General features: G+C 45.5%; 1 protein-coding gene across 1 annotated transcript in view; it reads right to left on the bottom strand.

Moving 5' to 3' along the window:
* SLC2A9 (solute carrier family 2 member 9) overlaps window positions 1-13,153 on the bottom strand; it is a 173,265-nt gene that overhangs the window by 155,039 nt on the left and 5,073 nt on the right. The window contains exon 2 of the mRNA XM_074951677.1: window positions 6,109-6,207. Within this exon, the coding sequence (XP_074807778.1) occupies window positions 6,109-6,207 (99 nt within the window). The remainder of the gene's footprint in view (window positions 1-6,108; window positions 6,208-13,153) is intronic.

Here is a 13,153-nt window from a genome sequence, read left to right as displayed (position 1 = left end):
AGCCACATATAGGGCTGCGCATGTGTGCAAGGGACTAAGAGGGTCCAAGGAGACCCCTTATTCTCCTGTGTGGATTACCCACATAGTCATACCTTGTGCAGGACGAAGAACAGCTGTTGTTAGGCTGCTACTCCTCTCCTATGAAGGTGAGTGGGCAAGGGTGGGGAATGGGCTGATCCCCAGTTTCAGTGCACCAGCCAATACAGCTGAGTTAGCATGGTGGAGGAAGCAAGCTGCACCAGCAAAAGGACGAGTGTATTTTATTTCCCCCTTGCAGCAAGGTGGAAGCAAGCTGACGCATTTCCAGTGGGATTACTTCCATTGCTGCTTGTTAGCATGAGTTAAGACTTGCAGTCAGGCCCTGGTGGAGAGGGATTCCTCCTGTTTGAGGAGACAGTACATCCCTGAACACTGATATAAAATTGTATTTGTATATTCTCCTTGAAGGTTGTCCTGGGAAGACCTGATAGCCAGTTGTTTTGAATCAGCTTTGGATTCACTTCCGACATATGGTTCCATAAGAACGACCATACTGGCGGGGGGGGGGAGGGGGGGAGGGGGGGAAATCATACCATCTAGCCCAGTATCCTGTCTTCCGACAGTGGCCAATGCCAGGTGCCCCAAAGGGAATGAACAGAACAGGTGATCACCATGTGATCCATCCCCCGTCGCCCATTCCCAGCTTCTGTCAAACAGAGGCTAGGACACGATTCCTGTCCATCCTGGCTAATAGCCATTGATGGACCTATCCTCCATAAACTTACCTAGTTCTTTTTTTAACCCTGTTATAGCCTTGGCCTTCACAACATCCTCTGGCAAGGGGTTCCACAGGTTGACTGTGCATTGTGTGAAAAAAAAAATCCTTTTGTTTGTTTTAAACTTGCTGCCTATTAATTTCATTTGGTGACTCCTAGTTCTTCTGTTATGAGAAGACTTATGATTTGTACTGATCCAATTTCCTAAGTATCCACTTTTTATCAACAGCTATATTGTCCAGGTTTTTATTACCTGCTACCTCCCTTTATAGTACCTCCTTTCTTCAGTTTTATCTGAATGAGGGGCCTGATCTTGTGTAGTGCTGGGCACCTCTTGCGAGATGCTGGACATCAATGAGACTTGCATTGAAATGAACAGGAGCTGAGGGTGCTCCGCACATCACAGCAGGGGCTCAGCAGTATATAGAGTCAAGCTGCAAACAATCAAAACAGTTCAGTCGCTCACCCAAGTTTACTGACTCAGCACCTCAATTTGTTAGCTTGCCAAGTGTATGTACAGCACTTGTAAGATATACAGCGCTATAAAAGGTGCTAATTTATTAACATCTAATTCATTCAGGGCCCTCTACTCACACTTAGTAGCACCTTACCCCACAGGGAGTCCCAGTTAGAGCTGACTGAAACTCAGAAACTGGATATTCAGAACATTTTTCATTTTGGAAACACGGACGCATGGGGTGTGACCCATGAAGGGCCGTAGGCGTTGCAATGCCGAGTGTCACAGCACCTAACTTTTAAGATGCCTACAAAATCCAGGAACACTATGATCCACAAAGCCAAGTTATGCACCTACGTTCCCTGTGTAATGAATGAAGAGAGACAGGAATCTAAGAACACAAAGCACAGAAGCCAGCATGCTAGGTGGCTGGGAGACGCCTAAGCTAGCTAATAGGAGATGCCAATGTCAGAGGTGTATGCTAAGCCCCATCCCTCTCTCAGAGATGGGCACTGAAGTCCAGGTTGCAGGGAGCCCATCCAGTTCTGCTGGAGATCCACAAATGGGTACCCGATACCTGGAGTCAGGTAGCTTAGGCCTCTAAGGAGTTTCTTGCTGGAATGAGTTGAGCACCTGCCTCACTCCACACAAAGGAGCTGGAGGTGGTGCTGGTGCCTAACTTATGACTTTTAGCCCTGTGGTTAGAGCAATCACCTGGGATGTGAGAGACCAGGGTTCAATTCCCCCATCTCTGACAAAGGGGGAGAAAGATTTTGAATAGGAGCCTTCCACCCTTCAGAGAGTGCATTAACCCCTAAACTATGGAATATTCTCCCTCAATCTCTTCTACTGAAGCTGTTGCACTGTAGACAACTAATGAAAGAGCGATTGGAGCAGGGGAGTGGATCCTGAGTCTCCTGACTCTCAGGTGGGTTCCCTAACCACTGGACTACAGTCATTCCGATTCTCTCGTCCTCTCTGGTCCAAGAGCTCTTTAAGTATTTATCCACAGTGGAACAGCTTCAACAGGAGAGACTGAAGGAGCTGCACAACTGCATATCCCATAACCCAGTGGTTAGAACACTCTCGAGAGGTGTGGGAGACCCCTATTCAAATTGTCTTCCCCTCTACTAGGGATGGGGGAATTCAATCTAGGGCTCCCATATCTTCACTGGGCTAAAGGTTATAAGGAGGACATCACCTCCTATGGCTGAATTTTGAATGGGACCCAATCCGGTAGGTGTGCTAAGAGGACAACTACCATACTGGGCCCTGCACATAGTTTGTGAATCGCTCTGGGCCTTAGGCAGGAAATAGGCATCCGGACGCCTAGAGGAAGGCAGCCCAGAGGCAGTAACGTAAATGCTGGGGGAACTTTTAACCAGAAAAAAAAAATTAAGTGCCAAATGAGTTTAGACACCTACACAGTTCAGTGGGAGTTTTGTGGATCACAATGGAACCAAAGGGACTTAGGTGCCTCCCTAAGTACTTTTGTGGATCCAACCCATGGTGTTTTCTAAACTAATTATGCTCTCCAGACCCCAGTGGCAGCTGGACAGGGAATCAGCTGGCTCAGAGATCTGGAAGCCTTGTTATCTCCAACCCAGGGTAATCTGCATAGTAAGGCTGCCCTGGAGACCCTGGAAGCTGCAGTGTAAGATTCTGTTTTCACTGGAAAATTTGCAACCAGTTCTGGTTCCAAAGGGCCTGCTCACAGAGAATCATGACCCATGCTACACATCCATGCAGGAGAATATTGGGGCAGAAGATATCTACTTCCCTTGGGCAGGGTAGAGACCAGTTTCTGCATGGCTGCTAGTCCCCTTTCCATGCATATAGGCAAAAAGTGAACAATAGGGGCAGGGCATGAGCAAAGTCTTGACTCTACCTGTGATGCTATATGGAATTTGAGGGGGCACTTTAGGATATTATGAATACCAACGTTGTAAAATTGCAATGAGTTATACCAGATAGGCCGCCTAAGGTATCTGCAAAAATGTTATAATTTGCCTGGTATAATAATCTCGTTTATGTGTTTGTATCATCTTTGTATTGTAAGTTATATGTATGGTGTGTCTATATGTACTGTGCATTTGAGTGACACCCCCAGATAGATTGGCATTAGCACTGCCTACCCTGACATCAGCTATACAATTGATTCATTCAGAAGGCAAGGGATACACCCTATGACTCAGCAAGGCATGCAGGGGCATGCCTATGGACAGAATGGTCTAAGGCTTCCAGGCTACGTGCTGGGCAACTTGTGTTTGGAACAAAGGAAATCTGACTGCCTCGTAAAAGACTATAAGAGGAAGCTGCATCTTCTCCATTGCATCTTTATTCCTGCTTCTTACCTCTAGACTAACCTTTCTACAAACGAAGCTCTGAACAAAAGACTGAATGACCCTTCCAAACTGTGGATGTGTTCAAGCCAGCAAATTCACCAGTACTGCTAGGAACCTGATGGACTTTGAATCTTTGTATGCATGTGACTGTTTTACCATTTAACATCTCTCTTCTTGTTCTTTCTTTTTTCTTTATAATAAACCTTTAGTTTTAGGCACTAAAGGATTGGCTGACAGCATGATATTTTGGGTAAGATCCGAACCTATACTAACCTGGTAATGTGGCTGACCCTTTGGGGTCAGAAGAACATTTTTATATATGTGAAGTTTTTTAAATAACTTCCCACTGTACTGGACCTAGATGCTGACGGGGAGCCAGAGAAATGAAATGCAATAGAGGGGGCTGTGTGATTTATTTTTTGCTTCTTGTTAACTAGTGTGGGGGATCAGAAGTACAGTTTGTGACTGGTTGGGGAGTTTAACAGTTAAGTGTTACCCAGCCAGTCTTGGGAATATCTGCTCTCCCTTTTGCAGCCTGCCTTGACCGTGGCATTTCCAGTAAGGACTGCCCTAGACACACCAGGACACACTACCCCCTTTCCCAAAGCACTGGCCTGTGCAGCTAAGCTGGCATGGGCAGGAAAGTGATCTGTGCTTTCCTCTCCAGCATGAGAGGGGAACCAGAAGACAGGTTGTGGTTCAGCTCCTGGGGCAACATACCTACATACTGACACCTTTACTCAGGGCTTGTGGTAAAAACCTCTGTGTAGTCCATAATGAGGTACAACAATGTGAATAAGAATGGTACAATCTTGTTCTAAATAAGCAGCACTGGCAGCATCTGCTTTTGAACCGTGTAATAGATTGTGTTGGGGAGCAGCATACAAAGTGAGGAGGTCAAAGCTGCATAATAAATACAACTCCACTATGATTAATTGTCATGTTACAAGCCTCATGTGTGCAATTATCAAACAGCTGCCTCTCTCTCTCTCTCACACACACACACTCTTACTTCTACTCCTGCAAAAACAATTTCTAACTATTAGGCAACCTGTTTTGTGCCTCAGCTGAGAATTGAGCCTTCTAAGCTCAGACTGACCCCTTAGACTATTTTAGGGCAATATTTGTTCAGAGGGGAAAAAGTATCGCCATCACTAGTACTTGCGGCACCTCAGTTTCCTAAGTTGCTTCCTTGCTGTAGCTCATGGAAGCTTATGCTCTAATAAATGTGTTAGTCTCCAAGGTACCACAAGTCCTCCTGTTCTTTCTGCGGATACAGACTAACACGGCTGCTACTCTGAAACCTGTCTGTGTACTGAACTTTCCCGAAGTTGTTCATTTTATGAGATCTACCAAGACCACAAGCTGAAGTGAGTGATACACAGGAAATGCCATAATGGATCAAACATGTAGCTCATAACTAATCAGACACAATCTATCTAGTCCTCTTTCTGACAGCGGCCTGTACTTGCTGCTTCAGAGGAAGTTCCTAGAAACTTATGGAAAAAACTTTCCCACAGTCCAAGTTTCTTCCTAATCTTATGGATTAATGATTTGCTTGTGCTGTGAAGCATGAGGATTTATATTCTTTAAGTTTATTACCCTATTCAGTAACAGAGAACATTCTCGTTATTCATGTAAATATCATATCTGCTGAATCTGAATAAGCTCTTGGGGTAAAAACCAAGCCCCACTGAATTAAGTGGAAAAACTTCCATTAATTTCAGTAAAACCAGGAACCACTGGTGTCAACAATCTCTTCCGGCAATGAATTCCACTGGTTAATTATAAATTATACAAAAGGTCTTTAAATTTTTTCACTTTCAATTTCATTGACTATTCCCTTATTCTTATTTTGTGATAGAAAAAAAAATAAGAGCACAGACCAATTAATGATAAGTGTACTTTGAACAAAGCATTTAAACCTTAATTTGTAATAATATTCAGAATAAAATTCCAAAAATATACTATAGATCATTTCATAATATTCCATTCATTTAATATATCCCATCAGCAGAACTTGCAATCATAGTTGATAAATGGCCAACATAGCAGTTTCACTACATGGACCATAAACAAGGTACCAGTATGAAATGCAATAGAATGGCCCCAGTAGAAGGAAGAGCAAGAGCAAACTCTATTATCCAACTGTGAGAACAGAATGCTCTACAATTCTTAAAAACAGAACAATGTGATCAAAAGTTGGTATATAGTCAATAGCTGTATATACTTAGTACTTAAAAGTCTGCTACTGGAATTATTCTACCACACAGAACAAACTCATATGAAATGAAATTACTCATTTCAAAAGGAACACTTAGTTTTCACGACAAACATTAGAACTACACTGTGACTTCATGGGAGAAAGAAACAAACAAAAGATTACAAAAATCTAGTTATAGGGAACAAAAGTATTTCATAAGTTATTATATCTCTTTTCTCTCCCACTAGACAAAAAGTCTTACAAACAAGTATTTCAAATAGTTTGTGTAATTTTTGGACAACATCACCCTCTACTGGAATTAGATTTTAAAAGCTTTCAGTCACTTACCATTGTCGGTGCATTCACTACGGAGAGATTGTAACCATAAAGAAATGAAGACCCAAAAGCTCCAGCTAAAGAGGCAATAATAAGCCTGCCAGACCAGTCCTGAAAAGAAAATAATTTAGGAATCATCAGTTTACTTTTTAAGATACAGCTATAATTATTAACAACAGTGTCTTGCAGACGATCAAGTACATCCTCAAGACAAAGGTTAACAGCTTGGAAACATATTCTCTCTTGTAATTCAACTGAAATGAATGTTGATATGAAGTTGTCACACTTGTATATATATTTTAAAATCAGATTAATGCAAAAGTCTTGCAATGTGCACATTTTTACTGCACCTGTTATTTTACTATAGAAGATGTAAAAAATTAAAAGCTGCATTCAACAGAAACCTCAATCCCCTTGGGTGCTGATTGCAGAAATGCAGATTGGCTACAGAACCTAATGCAGGTCCAGAAGAGAGTTTTATTCTTGAGCACAGAAGAAGTATGGCCTAGTGCAGGGGTGGGCAAACTATGGCCTGTGGGCCGCATCCGGCCCTCCAGACATTTTAATCCGACCCTCGAGCTCGCACCAGGGAGTGGCGTCCAGAGCTTGCCCCACTCCGCATGGCTCCTGGAAGCAGCAGCATGACCCTCCAGGTTCTACATGTAGGGGCAGCCGGGGTGTTCCGCACTCTGCCCCCGCATCTCCCACTGGCCGGGAACCATGGCCAATGGGAGCTGCAGGGGCAGTGCCTGCAGACAGGGCAGCGAGCAGAGCCGCCTGGCTGTGCCTCCACATAGGAGCCAGAAGGGGGACACGCCGCTGCTTCTGGGAGCTGCTTGAGGTAAGTGCCACCCAGAGCCTGCACCCTGGACCCCCTCCTGCTCCCCAACCCCGCCCCAGCCCTGATCCCCCTCCGGCCATCTGAACCCCTTGGTCCAAGCCTGGAGTACCCTCCTGCACCCCCTAACCCCTCATCCCCAGTCCCACCCCAGAGCCCTCACCCCCGCACCACAACCCCTGCCACAGCCCGGAGCCCCCTCCCACACCCTGAGCTCCTCATTTGTGGCCCCACCCCAGCTCCTGAACCCCCAGCCAGAGCCCACACCCCAATCCCCAATTCTGTGAGCATTCATGGCCCGCCATACAATTTCCATACCCAGATGTGGCCCTCGGGCCAAAAAGTTAGCCCACCCCTGTTCTAGATTATAGGTAAGGTCCTATTTCATTCACAATATTGTGGATTCTGCAATATAAGGGCTTCAACAGCCATTTTGTTTTAAATTAGCTTACTTTGCACAGTCCACAATTGTGCATACATTTTGAGGTTTGCAACACACACTTTTTTCCCCCATTAGTACATGAAATGATCTCGGAGAGTTTTGTGCAGGCCACAACCAGGGTGGGGTGAGCAGGGGAGCCACCCAGGGCACAAAACCAGTGAGGAAAGGGGGAAATGGGATGGAGAAATGATGGTGGTGGGGGGAACGATGGGGGGGGGGTAGAGTCCTGCAGCAGGCATGGTATCACCACCCTTACTTCTGTGCTGCTGCTGGCAGTGGTGCTGCCTTCAGAGCAGGGCGCCCAGCCAGCAATTGCCGCTCTCTGGCCTCTCAGCCCTGAAGGCAGTGCAGACGTCTGCAGCAGCACAGAAGCAAGGGTAGCAATACTATACCCCCTACCAGGTTTTTTGTCATTTCACCCTCCCCCACCCCGGTTTTCCACCCTGGGCAACCACCCCACTCACCCCTCCCTGGTTCCGGCCCTATAGTTGCATCAAATTGTCTGGTTATCAAAAAGTTCGCAGGCATAACATAATAGTTGAGTGTTTATATCATCCTAGCAAATTTTTCTTAAACAAATAGGTCTACTGTGACTTTTCCAAATTACTGCTATTAATAAAGATCCATTAATACTTTTCCGCAATTCAGCTACAATTATTTGAAGATCATCCTGCAATTCAGATACGGTCTTCATTATAGGTCATATTTGTATCGTATCCAAGATCAGCCCAGCAGTTACTCCGAGACAGCCCAGGAACAGGAAACCTTCTGCTAGGGCTCCATAATTTCTAGTACCCACTGGATTTTGAAGATCTGAGACAAATTTTCTCATAGTTATTTGCTACAAACAGTTGCTGTTAGCTGGACAGGTTTTTTCCTACCGTGTCGCTGCCAGTAATTGCCAACTGGTGCCTCTCCTTTAAGTTTGTCTTTGCATTCACCACTTGTGTTGGCAATTTGCCGTTTCATATTTGCCATCTCAACACCTGCACAGAAGGTAAGATCATTCTGCAGCTGGAGTTTTTGCCAGACTTAACAGTCTTGCATCCCAGTGAATATTTTGTATGAAGTGCATTCATCTTTCACTATTCTCATAATCACAAGTCAAGATCGACACCACAAAAATGTCGGTTTCTCTCAGTTTTTGATTATGCCTGTGAAAGCTGTCCCTTTTATGGATAGTGATAGGTTTGGGATTTAAATGTTCCTCCTACTTCCCCAACATTATCCACTTTGTTCTCTGTGTCAAAGCTGACTAGAATGGAAGGTGTGCTCAGCATGGGTACCAGAGCACAGTCAGAGAAGCGACCCGTACCTCCTGTGAATCAAAGCTCTACAGAATTGCTCATGGAAATTCCTGGCCCGCTGGAAGAGTCACTTTGGGATGCTGATCCTAGATGACAGCTCATCTTTATTGGCCCTTGAATTTGTGGCATGCAGATATCCCATAAATTTGTCCGAAGTGGTTACAGTAATTGAAAGTCAAAGGTTTTAGTCTTCTAAATGCTTAAATCCTTTTGAAAATGGGATTTAGGAAATAAATCAGACTGGGCTTAAACAGATGAGTCTGCATCTGGAATGCAGATACAGGGTAAAAAACGTTCCTAAGGACAATTATCATAGTCTCTATTCCTCTCAGGAATGGATGGGCCTGTTAAAATGGAGCCACTTTAGAAATAATCTACTGGCTCCAGAGCATTTCCGGGGGATAATTAGGGACTTTATAGCTGCCTCATCCTGGGAATCATTGCTGCAACTGGTTAGTGGATCAGCATACAGTGTCCGTTGTCTACTGAAGTTGACAGAGAGGCTCTTAAGCATCCTTTCCCTTTGCACTGTTAGTAAACCATGCCTGACCATAACAAACTGTGGGAGATTAAATGTGTTGGGGCAAAGGCTGCACCACGAGGGGACAATGTCTGCTGAGGTCAGTCACCTCCTGTATTTGAAGTCAGGGAGAGCTCACAAACATGCTATGTTGGAGGGCCTGGAGTTTATAACTTCTTCTGTGCACTATGGTAAATTTCAGAGAATTACACAGCTTGTTAACCATTCTTCTCCCATTCAAGGCAGTGAGAATTATGTGCAGGAAGTCGTGGGTGGGAAATGTATTCCATTGCGTTTACCGCTTACTACAAGATGGTTTGTTACGATCAGCCAATTTTCCAGAAGGAAACAACGAAACAAAAATGTGTCATTCAGTTTTGATTAGAAGGGGCAATTTTAGAAATGCAGGTTCTTTACACCCATCAATAGAAGCATCCGAGTACTTGACACTTGCCACCCTTCATACCAGCGTTATTGCACCACTAGAATTGCTTCAAATATTGAGTTAAAGGCAGGCTAGAAGGTAAGTAGCAAAGAAGCAATTAAAAGAACAGATCCAGCTGGGCATTCCCAAATCATGGTCACGGACAGGCACTCTAGGCATTCCAAAACTCAGTGAATGAATGAGGTTTGCAGCAAGAGACTAGATACATATGCCTACTTGGTTAAAGAAGACCCAGAGTACAAGTGTCATAAATATAAAGGGAAGGGTAACCACCTTTCTGTCCACAGTGCTATAAAATCCCTCCTGGCCAGAGGCAAAACCCTTTCACCCTGTAAAGGGCTAAGAAGCTAAGATAACCTCGCTGGCACCCGACCAAAATGACCAATGAGGAGACAAGATACTTTCAAAGCTGGAGTGGGGGGAACAAAGGGTCTGTCTGTCTGTGTGATGCTTTTGCCTGGAACAGATCAGGAATGCAGCTCAGAACTCCTGTAAAAAGTTAGTAAGTAATCTAGCTAGAAATGCGTTAGATTTCTTTTGTTTAATGGCTGGTAAAATAAGTTGTGCTGAATGGAATGTATATTCCTGTTTTTGTGTCTTTTTGTAAGTTAAGGTTTTGCCTAGAGGGATTCTCTATGTTTTTAATCTGATTACCCTGTAAGGTATTTACCATCCTGATTTTACAGAGGTGATTCGTTTACTTTTTCTTTAATTAAAATTCTTCTTTTAAGAACCCGATTGTTTTTTCATTGTTCTTAAGATCCAAGGGTTTAGGTCTGTGTTCACCTGTACAAACTGGTGAGGATTTTTATCAAGCCTTCCCCAGGAAAGGGGGTGTAGGGCTTGGGGGGATATTTTGGGGGAAGACGTCTCCAAGTGGTCTCTTTCCCTGTTCTTTAACACGCTTGGTGGTAGCACCATAGGGTTCAAGGATAAGGCAAAGTTTGTACCTTGAGGAAGTTTTTAACCTAAGCTGGTAAGAATAAGCTTAGGGGGTCTTTCATGCAGGTCCCCACATCTGCACCCTAGAGTTCAGAGTGGGGAAGGAACCTTGACAACAAGTCTAAGAAATGCTGCCAATTAGGAATAGCCCTCTACCTCATCCTTTTATAATGGTAATGGTCACTCCTGCACAGGGTTTATATGTCACTTTGCCCTGGTCTACACTAGGAGTTGAGGTCGAATTTAGCAGCGTTAAATTGATTTAACCCTGCACCCATCCACACGACGAAGCCCCCCCCCCCCCTTTTTTTTTTTTTTTTTTTTTTTTTTTTTTACTTAAAGGGCTCCTAAAATAGATTTCCTTACTCCACCCCTGACAAGGGGATTAGCGCTGAAATCGGCCTTGCCGAGTCGAATTTGGGGTACTGTGGACGCAATTAGACGGTATTGGCCTCCGGGAGCTATCCCAGAGTGCTCCATTGTGACCGCTCTGGACAGCGCTCTCAACTCAGGTGCACTGGCCAGGTAGACAGGAAAAGGCCCACGAACTTTTGAATTTCAATTTCCTGTTTGGCCAGCATGGCAAGCTGCAGGTGAGTGCAGAACTCATCAGCAGAGGTGACCATGATGGAGTCACAAAATTGCAAAAGAGCTCCAGCATGGACCGAACGGGAGGTACAGGATCTGATCGCTGTACGGGGAGAGGAATCCGTGCTATCAGAACTTTGTTCCAGTTTTCAAAATGCCAAAACATTTGTCAAAATCTCCCAGGGCATGAAGGACAGAGGCCATAACAGGGACCCGAAGCAGTGCCGCGTGAAACTTAAGGAGCTGAGGCAAGCCAACCAGAAAACCAGAGAGGCAAACAGCCGCTCCTGGTCAGAGCCCAAAACATGCCGCTTCTATGATGAGCTGCATGCCATTTTAGGGGGTTCAGCCACCACTACCCCACCCGTGTTGTTTGACTCCTTCAGTGGAGATGGAGGCAACACAGAAGCAGGTTTTGGAGACGAGGAAAATGATGATGAGGAGGTTGTAGATAGCTCACAGCAAGCAAGCGGAGAAACCGGTTTTCCCGACAGCCAGGAACTGTTTCTCACCCTGGACCTGGAGCCAGTACCCCCCAAACCCACCCAAGGCTGCCTCCCGGACCTGCCAGGTGGAGAAGGGACCTCTGGTGAGTGTACCTTTTAAAATAGTATATATGGTTTAAAAGCAAGCATGTTTAATGATTAATTTGCCCTGGCATTCGCGGCTCTCCTGGATGTACTCCCAAAGCCTTTGCAAAAGGTTTCTGGGGAGGGCAGCCTTATTCCGTCCACCATCGTAGGACACTTTACCACACCAGGCCACTAGCACGTACTCGGGAATCACTGCAGAACGAAGCATTGCAGTGTATGTTTGCTGGCATTCAAACAACATCCGTTCTTTATCTCTCTCTGTTATCCTCAAGAGAGTGATATCATTCATGGTCACCTGGTTGAAATAGGGTGCATTTCTTAAGGGGACATTCAGAGGTGCCCGTTCCTGCTGGGCTGTTTGCCTGTGGCTGAACAGAAACGTTCCCCGCTGCTAGCCACGGGGAGGAGGGAGGCAAAATGCGACCTTGGAATGAAAGCACACGTGCTATGTATGTAATGTTAACAGCAAGGTTTATCATGAAAGAGTGTACCCATTGTTCTATAAAATGTGTCTTTTTAACTACCACCCTCCCTTTTCTTTTTCCTCCACCAGCTGCATGTGTTTCAAGGATCACACGATCTTCTCCTTCTCAGAGGCTAGAGAAGATTAGAAGGCGGAAAAAACCACACTCGCGATGAAATGTTCTCTGAGCTCATGCTGTCCTCCCACACTGACAGAGCACAGACGAATGCGTGGAGGCAGACAATGTCAGAGTGCAGGAAAGCACAAAATGACCGGGAGGAGAGGTGGCGGGCTGAAGAGAGGGCTGAAGCTGAAAGGTGGTGGCAGCATGATGAGAGGAGGCAGGATTCAATGCTGAGACTGCTGGAGAATCAAACTAATATGCTCCAGCGTATGGTTGAGCTGCAGGAAAGGCAGCTGGAGCACAGACCGCTGCTACAGCCCCTGTGGTAACCAACCGCCCTCCTCCCCAAGTTCCATAGCCTCCTCACCCAGACACCCAAGAACGCGGTGGGGGGACCTCCAGCCACCCAGCCACTCCACCCCAGAGGATTGCCCAAGCAACAGAAGGCTGGCATTCAATAAGTTTTAAAGTGCTGTGTGGCCTTGTCCTTCCCACCTCCACCACCCCTCCCGGTGCTTCTCTCCTCCACCACCCCTCCCGGGCTACCTTGGCAGTTATCCCCCTATTTGTGTGATGAATTAATAAAGAATGCACGAATGTGAAACAACAATGATTTATTGCCTCTGCAAGCAGTGATCGAAGGAATGAGGGTAGGGTGGATAGCTTACAGGGAAGGAGAGTGAACCAAGGGGCAGAGGGGTTTCATCAAGCAGAAACAAACAGAACTTTCACACCGTAGCTTTGCCAGTCATGAAACTGGTTTTCAAAGCTTCTCTGATGCGCACCGCACCCTCC

The sequence above is a fragment of the Natator depressus genome, chromosome 4 (genome assembly GCF_965152275.1).
Source record: "Natator depressus isolate rNatDep1 chromosome 4, rNatDep2.hap1, whole genome shotgun sequence".
Lineage (NCBI taxonomy): Eukaryota > Metazoa > Chordata > Testudines > Cheloniidae > Natator > Natator depressus.
This window is presented reverse-complemented; position numbering and strand designations above follow the sequence as displayed.